Source organism: Herpailurus yagouaroundi, unplaced genomic scaffold, assembly GCF_014898765.1.
Source record: "Herpailurus yagouaroundi ecotype Mexico unplaced genomic scaffold, PumYag 67793, whole genome shotgun sequence".
Lineage (NCBI taxonomy): Eukaryota > Metazoa > Chordata > Mammalia > Carnivora > Felidae > Herpailurus > Herpailurus yagouaroundi.
Genome location: NW_024420586.1, coordinates 3212601 through 3238737, shown reverse-complemented (window position 1 = coordinate 3238737; position 26137 = coordinate 3212601). Strand labels below are relative to the sequence as shown.

Here is a 26137-nt window from a genome sequence, read left to right as displayed (position 1 = left end):
TTCATCCTAATTGATGCAAGGTTCATATGATGTCTTTTAATTTGCAGCTCATGCCTCACAGTCTCAAAAGCAAATGCAAATTTTTATGTCCCACACTTTTTTGTGATCAGTAAAAGCTGTGTTCAAATAATTCCATTTTAATTCCTTAAAAACAGAGAGCCTGCCTGTGTTGTGTGATAGTTCACACAGACTCTTCGAAAACTCAGGAACTGCAGCTACTTGCTTCTTGAAGAACTGAGTTCAAACACTACTGATTTAGACTCTTAATCAATACGCGACAAAATATATAATAACACTCAACAGTTCAAGGAAGCAAACCATACCAGGTAGAAATTACCTGAAAAATGCAACCAAATTTTCCATGTCTATAATGATAATTTCCATTGTGTGAATAATATGGTTCAATGCCCATGTTTATTAAAAAACTAGACACAAGTTTAAAATAAATCAGATCAATAAACTGATTTACTTGTTATGAATTTTACTTAAAGATGTATACCACTATATATTTATGGCACTTTTGTCTATTAAATTAAGAGACCCAAGGACACAAGGAAGTCTCATTTCCAAATTATCATGCCTGGGATTAGGGACTCAAACCCGTGTCAGGATTCTCTCTTACATCAGTTTGGATTCCTCACACACAGACTTGGCTTGGCTCTAACATGCTAAGCCAGGCCACCCTAGGCACCACGACATCTCCTTGGGGCCCAAGAGAGACTGCCAGGGGAGACTGGGTGAGGATCTAGTTCTGAGCCGGAACGCCACAATAGGGCACTGTGGACAGAATCTTCCTGGTGTTTTCAAGATGGGTCCTAGAGTAATGTAAGGGAATACTGTAAGGGAAGTATGCAGAGATACCTGATAACAAACTTCAGGCTCTAGGTACTTTGGCCACACCACGGTCAAGATAGATATCCAAGAGCAAAAATGAATGTGGACAAATATATACCACACATTGTTTTGCAAGGCTTCAATGTAACTAAATTACCATTATCATACTTAAAATACATGCATTTACATTCCTACTTTTCTCCAAAACCATCAAAATCACAGCATAATTTGATCCGTTAACTGGGTGGTGGGCAGGAGAAGAAATCACATCGAAGAGCCTACAAACTAAAGCCAGAGGAAACATAAAGCAAAATGTTGCTTTGTGACTCTTAAAAACTGGGGCAAACATAACTCAATGAACTATTACCTCTTCCTATTTAGTGGAAGCATACTCAGTTACCAAGGGGAAAAAAAAAATTCCTAGCCCTGAGCTCTCAAAGGAATAGGTCATAGAGAGTCACTGAGCTCGGGGTACCGGGCAGCTCAGTTGGAAGAATTTGTGACTCTTGATCTTGGGGTTGTAAGTTCAAGTCCCACGTTGGGTGTAGAGATTACTTAAAAATAAAATCTTAAAAAATAGAGAGAGAGATGCACTGAGCTCATGAAATTGAAATACAAACACTTTGCAGACTGACACCAAATCGAGGGAATTAACTCCTATGACCAATATACAGCTGGGCCACTAATCCAAAAATGTACAGGAACCAACAGTTAACAACACAAGTTTACTTACTTATAGGTAAGTTTACTTACTTATATAGGCTGGAAATAAATGGAATATCCTAAACATCAACAATAACTCATGAGTTGCTATTCTATTAGAGGAAAAGAACTATTTCATAGTGGGCTGGCTCTTTTTCCCCCTTTCTGTTAGAGGAAAATACAGCAATTCCCACCAGTCCATAGGGTTATTTCACTCTGAAGATTCAAAAAAATATATAAAGAACTCATACAAATCAACAACAAAAAAAACCAACAACCCCATTTAAAAATAGGCAGAGGGGAGCTTGGGTAGCTCAGTTGGTTGAGCGTCTGACTTCGGCTCAGGTCATGATCTCACGGTCGTGGGTTCGAGCTCCACATTGGGCTCTCAGGGAGCTTGCTTTGAATTCTGTGTCTCACCCCCTCCCTCCCTTGCTCATGCCCTCTCTCTGACTTTCAAAAAATAAAATTAAAAAAAAAAACATTAAAAATGGGCAGAGAACCTGAACAGACATTTTCCCAAAGAAGACACAGATACCTAACAGGCACATGAAAAGATGTTCAATGTCACTAATTATCAGGGAAATGCAAATTAAAACTACCTTAACACCTGTTAGAATGTCTATTATCAAAAGGACAAGAAATAACAAGCATTGGAGAGGACATGGAGAAAAGGGAACTCTCTTGCACTGTTGGTGGGAATGTAAATTGTTGCAGCCACTACAGAAATCAAAAAATTAAGAACAAATCTACAATATGATCCACCTATTCCACTTTGGGTATTTATTTCAATGTAAAAACACTAATTCGGAAAGATACATCCAGCCCTATGTTCAGTGCAGCATTATTTATAACAGCCAACATATCAAAACAAACCATCCATCAGTGAATGAATGGATAAAGAGGATATGGTACACATACACACACACACAGAGGAATATACTGAGCCATAAAGAAGAATGAAAGTGTGCCTTTTCCAACAACCTGAAGGGACCCTGAAGGTATTATGCTAAGTGAAATCTAAAAAAGCAAACACACAACCAATACAAAAACTCACTGATGCAGAGAACAGACTTCTAATTATCAGAGGGCAAGGGGCTTGGGGGGTGGGCCGAAGAGCGAAGGGAATCAACTGTGCAGTGATGGATAGTAACTATGCTTTAGGCGGTCATCATTTTGTACTATATACAGACGTAGAGTTATACTACTACAAACCTGAAACTTACATAATGTTATATACCAGTTTTTACCTCAATTAAAAAAAAAGATTCTCTGCTGTTCAACAAGTACTGAGAACTAAGGAATGAAGAGTCCCCAACAGCATGACGAGACACCTACTCACCACAATGACATCAGGATCAATTTTGTGAACTTTGGCGAGGAAAAAACCTAGCAACGTTCTTTCCGTTGCAGCGATCTCAACCTTCACATTCTGTTAGATAAAAACATACCGGTCACTTACTCTTTACTTGTAAGTACTATACTTTGGCTCCCTGTTCAAGCAGGATTAGATTTCTTAGAATTAAAAGAAACTATCCATTTCAAAACTAACAGAAGCAATGATATTGCTTATTCTAGGTTTCACAGTAACAATTGCCCAAAGTCTCTGAGAAGCTCATCCTAGTAATAAATGAGTAAATAGAGAAAATTTTATGTGGGATTTTTAAAATTTCTGTTTAAACTTTTCATTTTATTTTTAATATAATCTATTGTCAAATTGGCTAACATACAGTGTGTGAAGTAAATAAAGCAAAATTTTAAATGCTAAGCACTATGAAGGGCAGATATGTCCCTCCACAGAGACACACTTGTGTATCTCGACATATCACACAAGCATATGAATCAGAGTACCCAACAAAAACATTACTTACTTTCCTATATAATCCCTGATAGACTGCTGTTTGTGTATTTACCACATAAAGAAATCCCAAGGATTGTATAAACTAATCTGCAAGAGTGGAGTAAGAAACTATAAATAAGAAACTAGAATGAAAACTAGCATACATTTAAGAATTATAAGTGTCGTTAAGTATAAATAAAACCTATCTTCACACAAAAGGCTTCCACTTGGATTACTGAATATAAATCAGGTATTCAAAAGATCCGCTCTTATTAAGACTCTCCTAAAATGGAAGTTGATAGCTACGTGTTTGCTATAACTAGTTCGGCTACAAAGTATCAGTTTGACTCAAAAGGAATTTTCCTAAGTCATTTTACTTGGATAGGTACTTCAGGGCACTTCATAAGTAATAGCCTGATCCAACAGCACCTCCAGACTACTGGACTTCTCAAGCCAACTTAAAGTAAGTGGAACCTGACAAGGTTGCTAACTTTTAATTTTGTCAAGTGAAAACATTAAAAAAAAAAAAAAAACCAACACACACATGTGTGAATGCAAGCATTCCACATAGTCTCCAGAAAACAAATTCTTTATATGAATACATTTACCCTTGTGACAAGCTCACTACATTATACTCCTTTTTCCCCACTTTCTATTTTATTAAGGACCCATGAAAACTTCATGTAGTATCTGGGAGTTGAGAGATCCCTACCAATTCCAACCAGCACGTATCGACCTTTCCAATACATGTCCCTTTTCATATCCAACTACACTCGGCTTTCTTCAAACTGGGGAGTGGGGTGAGTACTCTTCCCAACAGTTTCCCAAAACAGTAATCACATGATCGTGCATTTCAGAAAGGCCTCCCCTGAAGCCATCTGAAGGAGGACTTGAGCCTAAGTGTCTACTACTAGCGTACAGAATCACGTTATTTTCAGGTGGTAAAACATTCAATAATGTTTCTATTTTATATTTCTAATACATTTTGAATGGATTCATGTCAGTCCAAACTAGCAAGAATAGACCTAATAAATTAACATACAAAATAAGCCTATTTATGCTAATCTAGACCATCCTCCTTTTCTTTTCCTAAATAGATGCTTCAAATTTAAAAGGAATAAATAATGAGTTCTTTACCTTTTTCTTAATGTCTTCTTTGAAAGCATATGGAAAAATACAGTCCTTTGGTTTAGATATAACTGTAAGAAGGAAAAAAGATTCCATCACCATCTTAGTCCAATTTCAAGTACACATATGCTGCAGGTTTCTAAATGGAAACTGTTTTAAATATAAACAAATACCCCCTAATCTCTAAAGAATTGAGAGATTCAAGTATTTCCAATGGTCATGTTGTTGGACCTCAAAAGAAAAGCCTAAACAATCCTAAAATTCATTATGGAACCACAAAAGACCCCAAATAGCCAAAGCAATCTTGGGAAAGAACAACAAAGCAGGAGGCATCATGCTAGTAATTTCAAACTACACTACAAAGATGTAGTCATGCCAACAGTATGGTATTGGCATAAAAACAGACATCCAGATCAAAGGAACAGAACAGAGAGCTCAGGAATTAATGCATGTATATATGGTCAGTATGACAAGGAGTTAAGAATATACAATGGGAAAAGGACAGTCTCTTTACTATGTGGTGATGTGAAAACCAGACAGCCACATGCAAAAAAATGAAACTGGACCACAAAACACCACACACAAAAGCCAACTGAAAATGCCTTAAAGACTTGAATGTAAGGACTTGAATCCATAAAACTCTTAGAAGACATAGGCAGTAAGCTCTCTAACACTGGTCTTGGCGATGATTTTTTGGATTTGACACCAAAAGCAAAGGTATCAAAAGCAAAAAGAATCAAGTGGTACTACATCAAAATAAAAAGCTCTTGCACAGCCAAGGAAACCATCAACAAAATGAAAAGGCAACCTAACAAATGGGAGAAAGTATTTGCAAATAATTTATCTGATAAGAGATCAATATTCAAAATACAACAAGAACTCATAGAACCCAAGAGCAACCCCAAACAATCCAATTAAAAATGGGCAGGGGCGCCTGGGTGGCTCAGTCGTTTAAGCATCTGACTTTGGTGGTTCGTGGGTTGACGAACCCACCACTTTGGTTGGTGGTTCTGTGCTGACAGCTTGGAGCCTGGAGCCTGCTTCAGGTTCTGTCTTCCTCGCTCTCTGCCCCACTCTCTCTTTCTCTCTCTCAAATATAAATAAACATTAAAAAAAATTTTTTTTAATGAAAAAATAAAAATGGGCAAAGGCTAGGGACTGGCTGGCATGAACTCTTGAGTTCAAGCCCTACATTGGGAATGGAGCCTACTTCAAAAAAAATGGGCAAAGGCTGTGAACAGACATTCTTCCAAAGAAGACATACGGATAGCCAACACGTACATCAAAAACTGGTCAACATCACAGTCATCAAGAAAATGGACACCAAAAGTACACTGGGATATCACTTCACACCTGTCAGAATTGCTATCATCAAAAAGACAAGAAGGGTGCCTGGCTGGATGAGTTGGTAGAGCATGTGACTTTTGATCTCAGGGTCGTGAGTTCAAGCTCCACCTTGAGCATGGAGCCTACTTAAAAATAAAAAAGACAAGAAACAACAAGTGTTGGCTAGGATGTGGAGTAAAGGGAACCCTTGTATACATACTGCTAGTGGGAATGTAAAACTGGTGCAGCCACTATGGAAAACAGAAAGGAGGTTCCTCAAAAACTTAAAAGTAGAATTTCCATATGATCTAGGTATTCTACTTCTGGGTATTTGTCTGAAGAACATGAAATCACTAACTCTGTGCCCCCATGGTCACTGCAACATGATTTACAAGGGCCAGGAAATGGAAGCAACCTAAGTGCCCATCAATTAATGAATGAACAAACAGAAGTGGCATATTTATACAATGGAATATTAGTCGGCCATTAAAAAAAAATAAGGAAATCATGGGGCACCTGGGTGGCTCAGTGGGTTGAGCATCTGACTCATTTCAGCTCAGGTCATGATCCCAGGGTCATGGGACTGAGTCCCGTGTTGGAGATCAGTGTGGAGCCTGCTTAAGATTCTCTTTCCCCCTCTGCCCCTCTTTCATGCTTGCACATGCTCGCTCTCTCTCTAAAATAAAATTTAAAAAAAATAAGGAACCCTTGCCATTTGTGACAACACGGAAAGACCATGAGGGATATTATGCTAAGCAAAGTAAGTCAGACAGAAAAATAAATACTGCATGATCTCACTTATATGTGCAATCTAAAAAAAACAAAAGCAAAATGAGATCATAGATACAGATAAGAGACTTATGGCTGCCAGATGTCGTGGGGCAGGATGCGATGGGGCAGGGGACCCACAGGAATTGGGTGAAGACAGTCAAAAGGTGCAAATTTCAGTTATAAGTAAGCCACCAAAATGTAATGTACAGCACGGTGACTTTAGTTAATACTGTACTGCATGTTTCAAAGTTGCTAAGAAAGTAAATCTTAAAAGTTCTCATCACAGGAAAAACCATTTTCAAGCTATGATGACAGATGTTGACTAGTCTTATTGTGATCATTTCATGATACATACAATTATCGAATTGTTACGCTAAACACCTGAAACTAAAATGTTACATGTCAATTATACCTCAATGTTTAAAAAGTTTAAAAGATTACATCTAAAAAAAGGAAAAACCACGCACAGAACTCTAAGCTCCTATTAACTGTTAAAACTACTTTGATGAAACATCTTCCTTCCCTCCATCTGAGGCAGAATGGAGGATGTTTAACTTCCCTAAGGGGGTTCCACCACCACCAAAGCCTTAACCAGTGTACAATGAAGGAACTCCAACCTTCTCAAAATTAGAAAAATAAAGATGACCAAAGCTGCCCTCACTATAAGTTCTTTGTCACTCAAAACAGCTGTTCACACCATGGCATACACAGCAGGTGAATAAATACATGCTGAAATGAGCTAATGACTGCTCTCTTCCATGTACTTTCCACGATATCCTCACTGTCATGTTTTTCTGTGTATTTCACCCCACTTAAAGAGGGGAAACTTCACAATAATAACACATGATACTTCCTTCTCTGCTTGCTTTCCTAGTCCCGCTTTCCTAATACCCACAAAACCAGACAGGCAATGCTGTCCCAGTTAACTGCTGGTTCTAGCCTAGAAAAGATTTCAGGAAGCATGACAGATCAATAGTGTTATGCCCCTTTCTTGTTTAGTGAAAAAAAAAAATAGTTATTTACCTGGCCAAGCTTTCAACATCGAATAGGTCAGAATCCTCCTTGGAGGCTGACTCAAGGCATGCAGATTTCTGTGTGAAATTTTCACCAACTGAATTTTATGCACAGCACAACCCAATTCCAATGTGATATTTCTAGAACTCCTCCCAAATAGGTAGACACTCATTTATGCCTCGGCATATTGCCTCACCACACAGAACACTTTGCTCAGGCTTCTATGATGGGCTTTTACAATGACATCATGAAAAGGAAATAGTGATAGCACAATTTTGACCCAATAAAAAAAACTAGAATGCCCCAACAGAATAACCACGGGAAGAGAAAAGAGATGTCAAACTGCCTCCCAACTTCCCCTCAAACAAGATAAACTAGCTGAATAGGAGCCACCAAGCCAATAAAACTCAGTGTCCACAGCTGACCAAAAAAAAAAAAAGTTTAACAATATGCACTAACTACTCTTGAAAACATCAAAAAAAGAGTTACTGATCCAACAGCTGGAGAAAAAATAAGAAAAATTAAAATCAAGCCATTAGTAGACCAGCTAAAAAAAATACATACCACAGAAGTGTGACTGAAAGGGAGGCTGTGGGGGTGCTTTGTCTAACTCAAAGCTGTGATGGACCAAAGCTGCCACAGCAATAATCTGTAAATAAAGGAGGGAAAAAGATCACTTATCAGACACCTACTATGCATTCTGCATTCTCACCAAAACCACCAAGAATATTAAAAGATACATATTTTAGTCCATATTTTAATTTTTTATTACAGAAGTATTTAAACAAATAAAACACAGAGAAAACAGAAGGGAGAGGAGGGAAGGGGTAAGGCGGGAGATTAACAACTATTACCATCTGACCTAGAACTGGAGCTCAGGGCTCCGGAACCCCAGGCCAGGGATCTCAAAGGAAACAGGTAAGTGATGTTTAAAGACTCATTCTTTCAAAAAGCAAGCTATAGATATGTGTAACAAATAATCTGGATGATGTCGACAATGGACAAAACTAAGAAGAGACATTGTGGGTATTCTTCATTTTCTTTTTAAAATCTGTACTTTCTGGCAGGCAACTCTTGATATCAGAGTCCTGAGTTCAAGCCCTATAATGGGCGTAGAGATTTAAAAAAACGTTTACTAAGTTTTTCGTAAATGGCAAGGACTGCGATTCTGATTAGAAACAGTATAGACATAGGAAAAACTCTAGAAAAAAGCAGAAAATCAAATCACATGTACAGTAAAATCCTAGCTTTTTACTAAAATATGCAGAGAAAGAAGGCAGAAAAGAAATACACAAAAATGTTACGAGTGGTTGTCGCTGAGGGCTGCGGTTATTAGAAGACTTGTCTTTTCTATTTTTTTTGCATTTTCATATCCAGATTTTAATGTATTATATCAACGTACTCATGTAATAGCCTCCCTCAATGGTCTCCCTGCTGCTGTGCTGGCACCAATAATGGCTTCCCATGGCACCGTGCTGGAGAAAGCATGCTGCCCCTGGGGGGGAAAAAACCCATTCTCTGTGCCTAGTAAACTCCTACTCACCCACCAGTACTCACCCACCATCCCTACTCCTTTAGAAAAGACTTCTGGAGTGGATGCTGTGGTGTGTCACCCAGAAGTCCTCTTTAGGACAAGGGCCCTCATTCTCCCAACTGCTGAGAGGGCTGGAGGCTGACAACTCAGAGAGGAGTCTCTTGGAAGCAGCCTGCATCCACTACCTAATGCATCGGAGAGGAGGGATGCTAATGAAGGCCCAAACCTCTTACCACAATTCAGAGCAACTCTGGAGGGTCATCCCCACCCCAGAGCTCCCTGGGACTGGCTGAGACCTTTGTCATAAGTGCAACTCAGATTTCTCCCACTGCCCAGTCTTGCTGCCTTCATTCTCCCACAGGGCTTGATCCTCAGAGCATCCCAAGAAGCTTCTCTGACCAATGACACCTTCCTGGCCTCTCAGGCTAGGGCAGCTTCCTTTATCATATGCTTGCCAGAGCACATCTATCCTTTGTAAATTTTACATCTATTTCTGCTATCGAGCTAATATCTGTCTCTTCCACTATCTGGAAGAATCACAAGTATTCCATCACACCAGCTCATGGTTTGGAAACATTTGCTGAGTGAACAACTTTATTAACCATCTAATCTAAACCCTCAGGAGGCCATCAACTTTACTCAGGGCTGCAGAAGATCTCTCCCATTCATTCATTCATTCAAATTTACTATGAGAAAAAATAAAGCAACATCAACTTTCATATACCCATCATCCACCTTCAATTATCAACTCATCAATATCCCTATCCACTTCCTGCCTCAACCCAGATTATTTTGAAGTCAGACTTATCACTTTATCCAGAAATACTGCAGCATGTATCTCTAAAACATGGTTTCTCACCCTCAGCGCTATGGACATTTTTGGCCAAGTAATTCTTTGTTACTGGGGCTGTTCTGTTCACTGTGGAATGTTCAGCAGTATCCTGACTGCCAACAGCACCGCCTTCCACCTCTGAGTTGTGACAACCAAAACTATCTCCAGACATGGCCAAATGTCCCCTAAAGGGCAAAATCTCACCCCTTTGAGAGCCCCTACTTTATTTTTTTTTTATTTGAGAGAGAGAGAGAGAGAGAGAGAGAGACAGAGACAGAGAATCTTAAGCAGGCTCCATGGTCAGCGCTGAGCTCAAGGCAGGGCTCAATCCCACAACCCTGGGATCATGACCTAGCCAAAATCAAGAGTCAGATGCTCAACCAAATGAGCCACCCAGGTGCCCCAAGAACCACTACTTTAAAAGATAAGAAGTTTGGGGACACCTGGGCAGCTCAGTCGGTTAAGCGTCCGACTTTGGCTCAGCTTGTGATTCATGGTTTGTGGGTTCAAGCCCTGTGTCGGGCCTGGAGCCTGCTTCAGATTCTGTGCGTCCTTCTCTCTATCCCCCTCCAAGCTCACACTCTATCAAAAATGAATGAACATTAAAAAAAATAAAAGATAAGGTTTTTTTTAATGTTTATTTTTGAGAGACGACGCGTGTATACACAGCACATATGGGAGAGTGGCAGACAGAAAGGGGGAGAGAGAGAATGCCAAGCTGGCTCCACGCTGCCAGCTCCGAGCCCAATGTGGGGTTTGAACCCACAAAACGTGAGATCATGATCTGAGCCAAAATCAAGATTTAGAAACTCAAGTGAATGAGCCACCCAGGTGCCCCAAAAGGTTTTAAAAACGTAATAAAATTACAACTAATACAATTAATAGCAATTCCTTAAAATCACTAAATATTCATGCAAGATTCAAATGTTCATGTTTTCCCAACAATCTCAATTTTATTTACCAAGTAAGCTCATACTCTGTAATTGGTCAATATATAGAACTACAGGTACAATCCCTCCCTACCTTTTATTTCCCAGCAATTCATTTGTTGAAGAAGCTGGGTCATTCACCCTGTAGAGTGCTCTACAGTATCAACTCTATGGCTTGTATCACAATAATGCCATTTAACACATTCCTCTGTTTCTGTACTGCTGGTGAATTCACATTTAGATCTAAAGGCTTGGTCAAAATTGCATTCAATGTTTTGGTATGAATATGTTAGAGGTGCTACTGATGCCTTCTATCAGATGGCAAAGGCACATCATGTCTGGTTATCTCCCTTTTAGTGATCATTGCCTAGATTCATTATTTCATTAGGGATTGCAAAATGGAAATATTCCATTTTTCCTTTATCATTTCTTAGCTGGAAACCTTCTATGAAGAGAAACCACTTCACCAATTACTTAGTTAGCTGAGGTACAATATGAATTCAAAAAAGTCAAGATAAATGCTAGATTCAATCCCGTTATTGACCAGTTTTCGAACTAGTGACTTGGTTCCCTAGATGCCTTCAGAGGTGACCGGTGCTGGGTTGCAAGTGCTTACAGTAGCACTATGAACTCACACGTTTCAGTGTGCTGGACCTATCCTTGTCCATATTCACAACGTCCCATCCGTGGCCAGTAGGAAACTCTTCAGGTTGACTCCTGAACGCTTCTGACACAGCTTCAGTAGATTTAAATATCATCCTTGCTTTCTAGTATAGCTAGACACTCCCAGCATTTTCCTGAATTAGCCATTTCTCTATGAAGCCCTACTTCCCTTATTGTGAAATGGTACTGAGAAATCTCACTCCAGATGCTAGAGAATGGATACTATTTTTTTGAACAAATCAAACCTTTCTCACACACTTAACTATGGCCATCTACTATATTAACTATTATTAAAAGATCAAACCACATACTAAAAGAATTCAGAGCAAAAATAATGCCAAAAGGCTACTGTTAAAAAAAATCCCCCTCAAAGTCAAAAGGATTTAGAAGCAGACATAAGATACTCCCACTGACCAAAGACAAGTTTAAGCATCAAAAATAACAATGACTGCAAGACACTGAACCACCATGTGTAAATATAAAACTCATGAGTTCATAATATTCCATAAAAGAGGAAGCAAAATATAATTTACAACAAAAATAAACAAATCACTAGTCAACAATACATATAATGGAGGCCTCCAACTTCCTACTCAGAAAACTGGCAATGAAAGAGAAAGAAGTACACATTTCCCTCATCTTTCCTGTACAAACTACTGCAGCATAACCAAATAGTGCTGGTTAACGAGGAAAAGTTAATTTTATAGAAAAATTCAACTAATAAACGTTCTAATATTTAACATATATAACTAACAAACATGGAAATGACAGAAATTAGAAAACTGCTTTACAACTCCTAATTAAACAACTAATTCAGGTAAATAAAAGGGGGGGCATTAAATCAGTGGTTCTCAAAGGGGAACAAATTTTCTCCCCACCCCCAGGAGATATTTGGAGAGGTGCAGAGGCCTTTTGGTGGTCACCACTAGGGGGAAGGGGTCAGGTAGAGGCATCAGGTATAGGCCAAGGATACTGCTAAACGTCACACAATGCACAGAAGAGCTGTCACAACAATCAATTAGTCAGACCAAAACATTAATAGCACCAATGTTAAAAAAAAAAAAAACCCTCCTTTAGGGGGCACCCGGGTGGCTCAGTTGGTTCAGCATCCAACTCTTGATTTTGGCTCAGGTCATGATCCGCGGATCATGGGATCCAGTCCCACAGTGGGCTCCACACTGAGTGGATTCTCTCTCTAGGGACGCCTGGGTGGCTCAGTCAGTTGAGCATTCAACTTCGGCTCAGGTCATGATCTTGCAGTTCATGAGTTCGAGCCCCACAAGGGGCTCTCTGCTGTCAGCACAGAGCAGGCTTCAGATTCTGTCCCCCTTTCTCTCTGTGTCCCTCCCCCATTCATACTGGTGCACTCTCCCCCAAATAAACATTTAAAAAATTTTCAAAAAAGATTGTCTCTCTGCCCCTCTCCCCCTACTTATACTCTCTCTGTATAAAAAAAAAAACAAAACAAAACAAAACAAAAAAACCGCCTTTAGATGAAAACTGGAACCCACTAATCAATCATAACCCCACTAATAGCGGTTTTAGCCAGACCTAATACGTCTGCTGATATATAATGCAATATGAAATACATCATACCACCTATAAAGTATACTGACCCAAAAAGTCAAAACTGAATTGAATCCATGCTTTAGCACTAGCTAGCAGGGGCCAGCACACTTGTTCCGTAACGGGCCAGATACCAAATATTTTACACTCTCAGGACACATGGCCTCTATCGTGACTACTAACTCTGCCACTGTAGTCAAACAGCAACTGTAGATAATACATAAATGAATAGATATGATGTCTTCCAATGACTTTTTTTTTTTTTTTTTTTTTACACAAAAATAGGTGGTGTGCTGGATGTGTTCGCAGGCCATACTTGATCAACCCCTGGTATAAAAGAAACTGTCCAATGACACCAAGAAGCAAACATACATAGAAAATACGACATTGTATGAGACAACGAAAAATGACTTATTTAAAGTCAATGTCACTGAATAAAGAGGATGGGAGGGAGCTGCTCCCATTTAAAAGAGATTGACAGGCAACTGGGTGGTTCAGTCAGTTAAGCACCCAACTCCAGCTCAGGTCACGATCTCACGGTTCATGAGTTCAAGCCCCGTATCAGGTTCTGTGCTGACAGCCCAGAGCCTACTTGGCATTCTCTCTCTCTCTCTCTCTCTCTCTCTCTGCCCCTACCCCATGCTCACTTGCACACACACTCTCTCAAAATAAATAAACTTAAAAAAATGTTTAAAAATTTATTTAAAAATGAATTAAAAAATAAAATACTTCAACAAGAATTAAAGGTGGGAGGAAACAAGTGTGACAAAATCTTGCTAACCACTGAATATGAGTAACTGGTATATGAGAGTTCATTATATTATTCCAAGTCCACTTAAAGTTCTCCAAAATAAAATATTCAATAAACAAAAAATAAAAATAAGCCCAGTAATTTAAATCTTTAAAGAACACCTCCAGCACCCAACACATTCAATACATTCTCCAAAATGGAGTTTGGTACTGCATTAGTACTTTCTCCTCCAGAAAGAACAATTTTCCCTTATAGAATAGCTGTACAAGTTCAAGCAAGTATTGCATCTAAGACATGGGTACAAAAATATGCCCTATTTCTTTACCTCATTCTGATGTGTCTTTGCATTCTGCATTGTCTTCATGCTGAAAGACATGACCACAACTGGAGGAGGACCAACATCTTTAATCACATTCACCAGGTCTGGTTTCAAGGCCACTGCCTCAACTTTACACCAACTCACTGGCGGATTCAAGAGCTCTGAAAGAGAACAGATACAAGAGATCAACAGCCATTTGCTGAAAAAGGAAAACTACTATAATTAAGACATCTGTGATTAACTGAGATAGTCTTCAATCCCATATTCTAATAAGAATGTCTTATTACATCATCTAACTAAAAATAAGCTCAATTACTGGATTGTATGCAAAGCCGTGTGTGTGTGTGTATGTGTGTGCACGCGCGCGTATGTGGGGGTGGGTAGGTGAGGGTGTGTGTACACATATGCTCATCTTCTTGGTAAAAGGTCCACAGCTTTCATCTGATTTTCTGAAGAATCCAGGACCTAAAATAGGTTTAAAAAAAAAACAAAAAACAAAAAACACTACCCTGAAGGAATCACCAAACATTTTTAAGAGATTTGTGAAGACAAAACAGAGTATCACAGATGCAAACACTGGAAAACATCGGGTAATAAACCAAGTGAGCACTGTCCCCGTCGGACAGGGATGCTGCCTCTCCTTCAGGGGTGAGCAGCTCGCTCCGCACAACAGGGGGCCCATCAGCAGGGTGGGAGGTACACGCCAGGAGCGGCACAGAGAGGGATGCAGGGAGGGGTGCGGGCAAAGGCCACCCAGACTCACTAAGGCCTCCCTCCCACCGAACTGCCAGGCACTGCAGCGATGAAGTGGCTCCAAGCATATTCCCTACACTCACTCGAGGAAAACTCTGAGGAAAGAAACACAAAAAAGGACGTGGACACACTGAAATAAATAGACCAGGTCCTTAACTTCTAAAAATCACCCTACTGGCAATTTAACTTTCTGAAGGTAAATTTTTCCTTACGTGGATTTTTTACTTCAAGCCAACAAGGTCCTTTGATCTTTCTGTTCATCAAGAATATTTCCAGGCTGGATGTGTTGGTCCCAAATACATGAGAAAAAGTTTCTCCTTTCAAATCCTGAGGAAGCTGTGGCATTTCAGCCTGAAAAAGGCAAAGAAGAAAAAAAACAACAACCCTTTTTTGTTTAAAACCATTACTTCACATTTTCCGAAGTCTGTATTTGAAATAAACAAAAGCCTCTCTACGAACCACCAGAAGAAATCCCTTTGATATATATGAAATGTAATTTGCAACAAATGAAATCCCAAACAATTCACAGTAGGACAGAAAAACAATTCACAATGACAAAATAATGCATCTTGATGGCACCCATTAGAAGAAAAATAGGCCAAGAAGCTCCCGGAAAAGAGGATTTCTGTCCAGAGCCATACATGCCTTACTGATAAAGAACAGCTGAGTAAGTACCACTCCATTAGAAGAATGAAAGCAAGAGAGTGGAACTCATTCAAAATGCTCCTAGGGAACTTTTCATCACCACTGTCAGAAACATTTCTTAAAAGTTTCCCTTTTCCGACATTGTGAGATCAAAACTCTAGAACAAAGGTAAAAAGAGGTTAAGGCCCAGTTAATTAACATCCCAGAGCAATGACCTTGCCTATCACGGGAGCAAGAGCAGCACTACAGCGATGCTACGGACAATCCTCTCTCACCTTTCCGCGGTTCAGAAGGGACACTCCAACAGACTAATGATGTGCAACTCCATCATGTGGCCTTCACTCCACTTGACAAGCAGTTGTGCAGTCTCAACTTATTTATTTAAAGATGCATACTTGAAAGCCTGAGACAGGCAGCATAACCAGTGTTCTATGTACTTAAATTAATTTGAACCATTTTCATTATTCATGACTGTAAGTCCACCTCACTGAACTATGGACTTGAGGAGCCCTGGCAATACTCCTAATTGAAAGCCAGCTGAAGTCTCAAAAATAGAGAAATGTCATTCTCAACCAAAACCCAGTAATTTTGACTTACCGCGTATCTAACTTCCAAGTACTCGGATTTTTCTGGAACATCAGGTATCTCAAAAGCATAGTTCTTTTCCACTTGCTGGAGACGGGCGGGGGAAGGGATATGAAAAAACATATAAAAATAATAAAAATAAAAAATCATTAACACAAAAACTTCACAAATGAAAATGACAAGCATTCCATGTACAACACGTGCCCCTGTATTCAACAGTGAGGAACCTAGTATCATTATGGAACACAAAGGTAAATGAAGCCAAAAGGGCACCCTTTCCCCCTTTCAACTAGGACTAAAACACCCAGTGACAAAATGCTAAAAAGTTATCTCTTAGACACTAGAGAACTTAGAAATATTTGCATTCAAGAAGGGCAATAAAAGATTTAAAATTTTTATAATGTTAATGTATTAAATCATTTGCTACTCTTTGATATTAACCAATTCCATCTTGCTAGAAAAATTACTAATTAGCATTAAAATTATAGCTCCTATTTACTGAGTGCTTATCAAGCACCAAGGACTGTTCTAATCACCTAACATGAATTAAGTGACTTAACTCTTGCCACAACTCTTGAAATAGGGCCCCATTTCTCAGGTGAACAAACAGGCCCAGAGAACTCACTCAGCTTTTGTCCAAGGTCACACACAACAAAGTGGTAGGGCTAGGACTTAAAGCACAAGCAGTCTGGTCCCAGCACCTATGCTCTTCACCATTATACCACAATATTTTTAGAATTTTAGAGGAATGATCCACCAGCCGTAATTCAAAGCTCAAATAGTTAAGACCATTAACCTTAGCGTCAGCAACTCAATCCTCCCTTTGCTGAAACCACTGTTAAAAAAGTATGCTGGGTTACAGTCCCCTACGATGATGGCTAAAGGTGTCAGTGATATCACTAAAATCAAGGCCAATCAATATGTAACACACAAATAAAAGATTTTTATCCTATCAGAAATAGCACTATAGTCCCCACTGTTTGACTATAACACCTTAACCTTCTGACCAAAACGACTTGCCAGTAACTAATAAAAACAAGATCGGAACAGATTCTTCCCATTTCAGGAAAAGAACACAAAACATGCTGCAAGTACTGGAAACAGATACTTTGCTATGTGTTATCTTTCTATTCAAATTCAAGAAAATTATTTTCTAAGTAAAAAGAATTCCTTTTACAAATCTTAACATACTAGCTTTACGTTGGTATCTATGAAATCTCCATTCAATGAATTGCAGTCACAAAAAACACATTTTGTACAAAGAAGACATACAGTAACTATTCTGTTAAGTCAGGAAATGAACAAACAACTAATAAACAGAGCTGGAAAAAATTATCGCCAAATACAAACCTTGGACTTGAACTTCATAATTTTATATTTTGCTGCTATTTTCTCATCGAATTCATCATAAACATCCTTCATTGTAACTAGAGTTTCTGTTTCTTTTCCTGTATTCAGATCAATTTTCTGCTCTCCCATGGGGAGAGAAGGGAAAGGAAAAAAAGTATCTGTATATGAGATCTTTTCAACAACCAGAAACCCAAGTCTCATTCAATTCTCATCTTCAGCCATTTAAACATTGAAAAGAACACTCTTACAGAGAGATGAATTCAAAGATACAAAGAGACCCCAAAAAGGTACGAAACCCAATGCCCGATTCCTCCCAGTGGCATCATAAAAGCACCTCGGATAAAAATGACTGATTCTACAAAATGGAAGAATAGTGTTGTAAATCCTGACCAAGAAGCTTCACAGTTCAGCTGAGATCTCAGGGGATGGGCTGGGGTTGGGAGGGGAGTGTGGGTATTAAGTCCCAATTTCAAAAGGAGGAGCAAATGGAGCTGACCTGGCTGAATGGCTATAGTGGGCACGGTACTGCTACATGCACAGCAAAAGCATGAAAACTGGGCCAAATGCCCTGGGACATTTTAGAGCCACACACTCCCAACCCCGATTAGTATGGAAATGAGGGGTAAGAGAGAAGAAAGCATTATATACTAAAATGCAGACTTTAACACTCTTAACGAAAACAGTTTTACTACATTTCTCTATTTCTCCCAACCTCTAATGGAGCTGCTGACAATCAGTGGTCATCAGGCAGTCAGCAAAAAGGAAGTATCAAGGCTGTGGATAACGACTTGCCAGTAACTAATAAAAACAAGATCGGAACAGATTCTTTCCATTTCAGGAAAAGAACACAAAACATGCTGCAAGTATTGGAAACAATTACTTTGCTGTGTGTTATCTTTCTATTCAAATTCAAGAAAATGTTGAAGAATATGGCTGGTGGCAGAACATACAACGTACTTGGAATTAGAGGCTAACCACTAGCGATTACCGTTTCGCGGGGAAGGAAGTAGAGCGTTCGCTCGATGTTTTTCACCATGACACAACAGCTCACGTGGGTTTTGGCAGATTCAATCCAAACTTTGCCAAACAGAAATACCACACCTAAGAGAATAGGAGAAAACCATGAGAAAAGAAGTGTTTCAATTACTCACATTAAAGGCGCAGCGTGAAGGCTCACTGAACGTGTCCACACATTCATGCCTTCATGACACACCATTTTTTATAGTAAATTTGCAACAGCTGCCCACCCCCCAAGCCCAATTCCTTTACTCAGTACTTATGCCACCCAACATCACACTAGTAAAACGTGACCGCTGAGATGTCAGGGGGCAGAATGATTCTCCAACCTGATGTAAACGTTTTCCCCAGAATTCAGGATATCCCAGGTAAAGAGAGATAAACTTCAGTTACTGGGGAGACATCCCAAGTCTGAGTATCCACACTTGGGGAACTACTGAGACACTCCAGGTTAGTGCAGAAACCTCTGGGGAAGTGGGGAGACATCCCAGGTCGATGTATACATAACCTCAGAAATTAAAGAGATACCCTAGGTCAGTGTAAGGAAAAAACAAACTTCCCTAGAACTGGGACTACCCAGATTCAGAGAAACAAAAACAAAAACAAAAACAAACAACAAAAAAAAGCAAACTATTCTCCAACAAATCTCCTATTGAAACTTCCTGTCGGGGGGCACCTGGGTGGCTAAGTCGGCTGAGCATCCGACCTTGGCTCAGGCCATGATCTTGTGGTTCCTGAGTTCAAGCCCCACATCAGGCTCACTGCTGTCAATGCAGAGCCCACTTGGGGATCCTCTGCCCCCTCTGTCTCTGCCCCTCCTCCCCCACTTGTGCGCATGTGTGCTCTCCCTCTCTCTCTCAAAAATAAACATTTAAAAAATTAAAAAATAAAAAGAAACTTCTTGTGAAGTGTGAGAATACTAACTTGCTTTTTAGCACTTGTACTTAGGAATAAAAATTAACATTCATGTATAAGAGTAGCTATGTATGGTGCATCACTATTTTTCTATATGTAAAATCGCATTTGGGGAAAAACATAATAGATCTCATATATCTTATTCTATATAATGATAAGGATGTCATAAGAGAGTTCAACTACTATCTCCTATTTTACCCTTTCTACCTCACTCACTACTTAAATATCTGGATAGGTGGTGCTTATCATGTTCGTTTTTCTTCTATTCCTATTTAAAAAATGATCTAGCAACCAAATCAGCAGACATGCTCCTTTTGAGATTCCCATGTAATGTATACCACAAAGTAAAAACAAGCCTTTCTACATAGACATCAAGTCACTGTTCATGAAAACTGGATATCAAGAAAGGACTCCAGAGGTTTGTCAACCTAAAAGATGGCCACTGTGCAAAATCCCGAGCTCTGTGCATAATTAGACAGCAGTTATCAGCATAGCCACTCAACACAGCCACTTGTCTGAGCACTAAGAAAATTCTGGCACATGCAAAGGCTACTGTTCACAAGGCCAATTACTCCAGTTTCACAAGATAGCTCATCAGTGCTTCCTTTTGTCACTCATTCTAGTGGAAATAAGACCATCTAAAAAATTTCATTTCTGCACATGATTAAAATTCTTAAAAGAGTTGTGTGATTTTCAGCTGGGGTGGGGGGGAGAAGGGGAGAGGGAAGGGAGGACTGTGGGGAATGATTAAAAAAGAAAAAAATCACAGGAGCTCAGAAAATTAAAAGTCATCCTCACAACAGTGAGAGACGAAGAAACAAAATTCCATGCAAAGAAAAATAAAGACCCTAATATTGGATTCACAGATTCAAATAGCTCATTTTACAGTCAAACTAATATCACACTTCATGCAACACATTTGACACTGTTTATGCCTCATTTGCCACAAAAAGATCATGGTAAACAAAGATTACATTCCCCCCAAAGTTACTAGCTGAAACCAGGTGCAGTCAGGATTATTCAACCTTGAAAAAGTCATAATGAAGACAGGATATCTTCCCATATGCAAAGAGTAAGACTCTTTTCATAATTATGGAGCATTCAGCAATAACTGACTTACTTAGAATCTGTAAAAACGTGAGACACAATAACAGGGTCTTTGGGAGTACTTCGTTTTTATTAGCAGCATTGATTTCACCAAGGCTCAGTGATCATTACCTGCTATCATGATGAAACTGTTCAACCCCCTGAGATTAAAGGACGTTTTTTTTTTAAGCCGTCCTTTTTAACCCGTTGGCATCAATCACAGAGAACGCAGCTTAAGAAGTGCCACAGAACAGCAGAGTGGACTGTGGGTGAGAAGCCCAGAGCTCTGGCCACTTTATTTTTTGAAGCCTTAACTTCCTTCTCTATAACTAGACCAGACTGCCTGAGGCCTTCTCCAGCACTTGAAATTTCCTTTTACCACAGCATTTGGGAGATAAGCCAATAAGAGACTAGTATCTGTTTCAAATGCAGAATATTTCCCGATAGTGGTTGAAAAGGCCTATCTTTGACTATGGTTAGCACCAGAGATTCAGTAACGATACGTATCATAAATTTGTGGCTTTCCAAATAAAGCCGTGCTTCAATGCCTCGATCTTAACCTCCAACAACTATGACTATAGACAAGCACTAGCCAATAGAAATTTCTGTGATGACAGAACTGTTCTATCTATGCCATCCATGGATCTGGTAGCTACTAGCCACAGGTGGCTATTAAAGCATTTGAAATGTGGCTACTGGCTGAGAAGCTGAATTTTTTTATTTCATTCTCATTACTTTAAATCTAAATTTAAAGAGCTACATGTGGACAGTGGCTACCATAGTGGATGGTGCAGCTCTAAACCTCGTCCTGCAAAACAGTGCTGTCGGTTTCTCAGAGTATCAACAAGTAAACAAAAGGTGGAAATAATAAACTCATTTTCACACAGAAAACAAGACTGTTGTTGCTTCAGGTTCTAATCCTTGGCAGTTGACAGTGGGCAACCTGCTGGTTTATACGTGGATTAACTTTGGCCGGCACCGTGTCTCTCTGCATTACCCGTTCTTCCCCCACGCTGCTAGCAAGCTACAAGAGGCAATCTCAACAACAGCAGTGAATGCATCTCTGGCTCCCTGAAACCTTCCATGTCCATCTACAGGCCTGTCCACAGCCATGCAGTGTATTTCAATGGACATTTATTCAATACCTACTACATGCTTGGCATTAGGCTGGAAGCTGGTCTAGAGGATTAGGAAAACTTCCGGGAGATGACACACCTGGGCTGAGACAGTGAAGGCATTCCAGTCAAACACCATGAGTAAAGGGACATGGTATCAACAGGAGCAGGTGTATACAGGGAACTATCTCTAGAACACAGAAGTCATACACGGCAGGTGTCAGAAGCCTTCCTGAGGAACTTGGACTTTATGTTGCAGACAGTAGCCACTGAGGTGTGTTTTGGGTTTGTTGTTGGTTTTTTTTTGTTTTTTAACAACGGAATGTCGTGGTCAGAGCTCCCCTGCTGAGCAATCGCTCTGGCAGCAATGTGGGGATGACAGCTGAGGGATCCCTCAGGAAGCTATCACAATGGTTTCAGGAGGCAAGCGGGCATCAGAGGTGGAAGACGCAAGGAGAAAGAGAAGACAGCGTGTCACCTTGAGAAGGAAAAAACTAACAAGATATGGTGAGGAAAGTGAGGAAAAGGGGCAGTCAAGGCTTGCTCCCGAGTCTCTGGTTTTGATGGGACCATTAACCAAGACAGGGTATCAAATCCAGCACCGAGCGGACCCAGCAGAGAGACTAGCACTGGGAAGGGCAGGCCCACCACATCGCGCAACTCCAGCAAGCCCCCCAGTGTTGAACTCCAGGGAGCGGGAGACACGTGAAGCACACGTGAAAATGGTGTCCCCTGAAGCCGTATGATAGGGCAGGCCTGGGTTTCGGCACTGGATGGGAAATACCTGCTCAGCAGCTTGCAACCCCACCTGCCAGTCTACCCTCCACTGGTGAGCAGCAAAGAGGTAGTAGCCAAACAGGTGAGAGGGTCTAACCGAACTGTCTTGTCACAGCTAAAGTAGATACCATTTCTAAGATGGTTGAGATTTTTTAACAGGGCTTATTCTTTACCTACGAAACTAACACACTGCAGTTCACTACTCAAATGGCTCTGCACCTGTCCCTATGCATTTGCTATGCTGAGGCCTATTAATGCTTCTGCTCCCTTCGGAGAGACTGTTAACAACCTTCCAGTGGATGTCAATGCCTGGTTATCTTTAAGATAAATCTGGCCTACAAGACTGATGGTTAATGCTTACTCCTCTTACTCATTCACTTGCTTCATGGATACTCTATTTTCACTGGATGCAGCCTCTGGGAAACCACTTTGAAAAATACACAGTTGCATCTACCCTCACACCCAGAAATGGATCCGAGTGAAGGCAACTCTGCTTAAGGATATATGTGGTATTTTATATTAATCTGACCTACCTTGGCATGCCCAACCCTGGGGTGAAGAAGGGCTCAAGGAGGACAAAAAAACACTAGAGAGCCTCCTGGCTTTGTCTGAGGCAGAATTCACATTCTCAGTTCATTCGGAGGAGGACCTGGGAACCATCCTCGATTCCTCCTTTCTGTCAGTCCCCATGTCAATCCAGCGACAAATTCATGTCAAAATACATGTGAAATACATTCATTCCTCTCCTCCTCCACAGCCATCACTAGGCCAAGTAACCAGCATGCCTGCCCTGTACTGAATGATCTCCAGGCTCCAGTCTTCCCCTCCCCACACACACACTATTCTCCGCACAGACCTATTTATTCTCCACACAAACTGGAAGGCTCCTGTTAAACAGTAAACCCAACTATATGACTACCACCGCCACGCCACCAGCACTTAAAATCCTCCACTGCAGCCCTCTCCATTCTTAGAGTGAGATCTAAATTCCTCAGTGTGGCTTTCACGGTCCTTCATCACCTGGCCTTTGCCTTTGTCTCCAACTTCATTTTCTACCAATCTTGTCACTGGATTGCTGTGCTACAATCAGACCGGTCTCCTTTCTCTCTCCAGGCCTCTGTGCTCACCAGTTCACCACAATGAAATGCTCTTTCCTCAGCTCAGCATGTGCCTCAGATCTCACCCAATGGTGGTCTCCGAAAACAGGCCTTCCCGGGCCATCCCCCAACTAACTGCCTTCACACCATTTACCAACTTACCTTATTTACCACCCATTTTTCCCCACCCACTCCCACCACAGTTGAATGTAAGCTTCACTGGGATTGGGAATTTGTCTGGCTAGTTCACGGCATCTCACTGCCTGGCATACAGCAGGTATTCAATTTGCTAAATAAACAAATTAATGACTGATTCCATTTAAAAGAAAGCGCATAACTACAACTTCAGATACATCAAAGGTGAACAACAAGCACAGATTCCAAAATCACATATAACTGGTTTTCGGAAAACACATTTTTAAGGATTATTCATACCACAGCTCATCTCCACCGGGGTGGCTCACACACTTCACAATGAATGAATGGTGCTCTTTTACTACACATGTATGTGAGGGCAGAGCCTTTGCCAATTATAGTAACTAAAGCACTTAAGGGAAAGGCACCATTCTGTACTAAAGGCGGTTACCATACGTATGATTACCTGGTTGGGTGTACTGATCTTCATAAGCATCCAGCCAATAAAACTGAAACACTTGATCCTCATCTGCCCCTTTTACCAGCGGGAGGTGACCGGAATCCACTTGGACTTCCTGGGCTGAGAAACTGCTATCATCTTCCTGATCAATGTCCCAACAAGAAACATCTGGGAGGAAACTTCCTCTGCAGAAATCACATATCAAAAACTTTCAAAATCCAACTGAGTCATTTGTAGTGCTACCTGCCAAAAAAGTCATAAAATGCTCTTACAAGTAGGACAAGGGGCCTTTCCCAGGATCTGCCTCATGTTTCACCCCCTCTGCTGGCTCACTCTCTTGGTCCCAAGTCTTGACAGCCATGGGCTCCACATCTACTTCCTCAGCTTCCATAGGTTCATCAAAGTCACCGTCTTCAAAATTCATTGTCCCGGAGTCCTTCTTGTTGTCTATACACAAAGCTGGCACAGACTCTCCTGTAGGCGTCATCACACATTCCCATCATGTAGAGCTGCCATATAACACAAAGGCCTCCCCCACACGGCAACAGCAGCCTACCCTTCCTCCCACACTGTGCCTGCATTCCTGTTCAATCTCCAAATTGGATGTTTTCTAACTTTTGCTGCTATGGATTCAAATCTTTCACCCTTAAACCTGCTATCACAATACCTTCAAAATTGCCTCCACTTCCTCCTTCAGGGGACCTCCATTCCCGACAGCATTTTGCAACTGCTCAACACCCTTGCAGCTCTGACATTAGACTTACCAGCAAATTCAGCACGTTTAAGGGGAACAGAAGTTAATGGAGGCTCCTTCCTTGAGACAGGGGAAGCAGTTTTTCTTGAAGGAACTGCCTGTAAATATTTTTACATGTTCGGTCAGTTAAACCTGCATAGTATTTTATACTGTCCTACCCTGACCGGAGAAAATGACAGTTCCCATTTATACGACAATTTTATGTATCATTAATGTAACAGCTTCCATTATTTTACTGTTACCTAGGTTTACAAAAAAATACTTGTTTCCAGGAAGAAAATTATTGCATTTAGCACAGCTGTAATACCTATAATAAACACATACTAGTTACTAAAAATTTACTATGAAAGAAGCAGGCACATGCTATTTTTGAAATACATGAAACTATACAATCAAAAGGGAGTCCTAATTTAAAACAAAAATCAAGAAGAAATTCAAAAGCATTTCCCTCACATAGAAAAGCAACAAAGTAAGTTTTAAGCAATAATACAAATCAAGATTGAAGGTTTTTCCACTCACTTTACCTTGGGGGTGTGCACAGAGAAAGGATTCAGTGAATCTCCAATGGATCTTTTCTTCTTTGGTATCATTACAGGTGGTAGAGTTATTTGAGGTGTCTTTAAAAGGAGGAGTAAGACAGACATTCACTGCCATGCTTGGCTTACCAGAAGACAGAAAAAGTACATTTCTTCCCCCCAATGAAGCCTAATAAGCAAAGCATTCTTCCTTCCCTGCTCCCCCAGATCTATGTTCATGTACTACAGTTACTATAGCAACAATACCAGACTCACTAGAAAACCAGAACAGATATTAAATCCACCTCTCACCCAATTTTTTCTTTTTACAACTTAACATACTTTTCCCCTACCCTCCAGGATATTGCATGTAAAAACTGTCAAGCTAGAACTACACAAGTTGGTGTTGTTTTAACGAAGCGTTACTCAGAAAGAAACACACCTCTAAATGAATTTAGTCTCCACGTGTAACAGCCCCAGTGTAAACTCCCAGAGCAGCCGAGCCTGTCTGAGTTGTCTCAGGAACAGCTCACTGCCTCTTCCTTCACTCCCTCTCTGAATTCAAGATGAGGATCTCATGCCTGACTGTGCAGACTGACAGGTTTCAATCTATTTCGGGAACATACACTGCAGCAACTAAACACAAGCAGCGTGCATTCCCAGAACTGACTCGTGTATGTTCTTACTACCTCAAACACATGCCCACGCAGCCCCATCGACATAA

General features: G+C 40.4%; 1 protein-coding gene across 2 annotated transcripts in view; it reads right to left on the bottom strand.

Moving 5' to 3' along the window:
- POLA1 (DNA polymerase alpha 1, catalytic subunit) overlaps window positions 1-26137 on the bottom strand; it is a 305357-nt gene that overhangs the window by 261928 nt on the left and 17292 nt on the right. For both annotated transcript variants that reach the window (XM_040468858.1, XM_040468857.1), the window contains exons 7-18: window positions 25423-25515; window positions 24909-24996; window positions 24417-24618; window positions 24151-24329; window positions 18531-18643; window positions 17543-17659; window positions 16205-16279; window positions 15175-15313; window positions 14216-14370; window positions 8180-8264; window positions 4514-4575; window positions 2879-2968 (exon numbers count right to left, since the gene is read on the bottom strand). In XM_040468858.1, coding sequence (XP_040324792.1) covers window positions 2879-2968; window positions 4514-4575; window positions 8180-8264; window positions 14216-14370; window positions 15175-15313; window positions 16205-16279; window positions 17543-17659; window positions 18531-18643; window positions 24151-24329; window positions 24417-24618; window positions 24909-24996; window positions 25423-25515 — 1398 coding nt within the window. The remainder of the gene's footprint in view (window positions 1-2878; window positions 2969-4513; window positions 4576-8179; window positions 8265-14215; window positions 14371-15174; window positions 15314-16204; window positions 16280-17542; window positions 17660-18530; window positions 18644-24150; window positions 24330-24416; window positions 24619-24908; window positions 24997-25422; window positions 25516-26137) is intronic.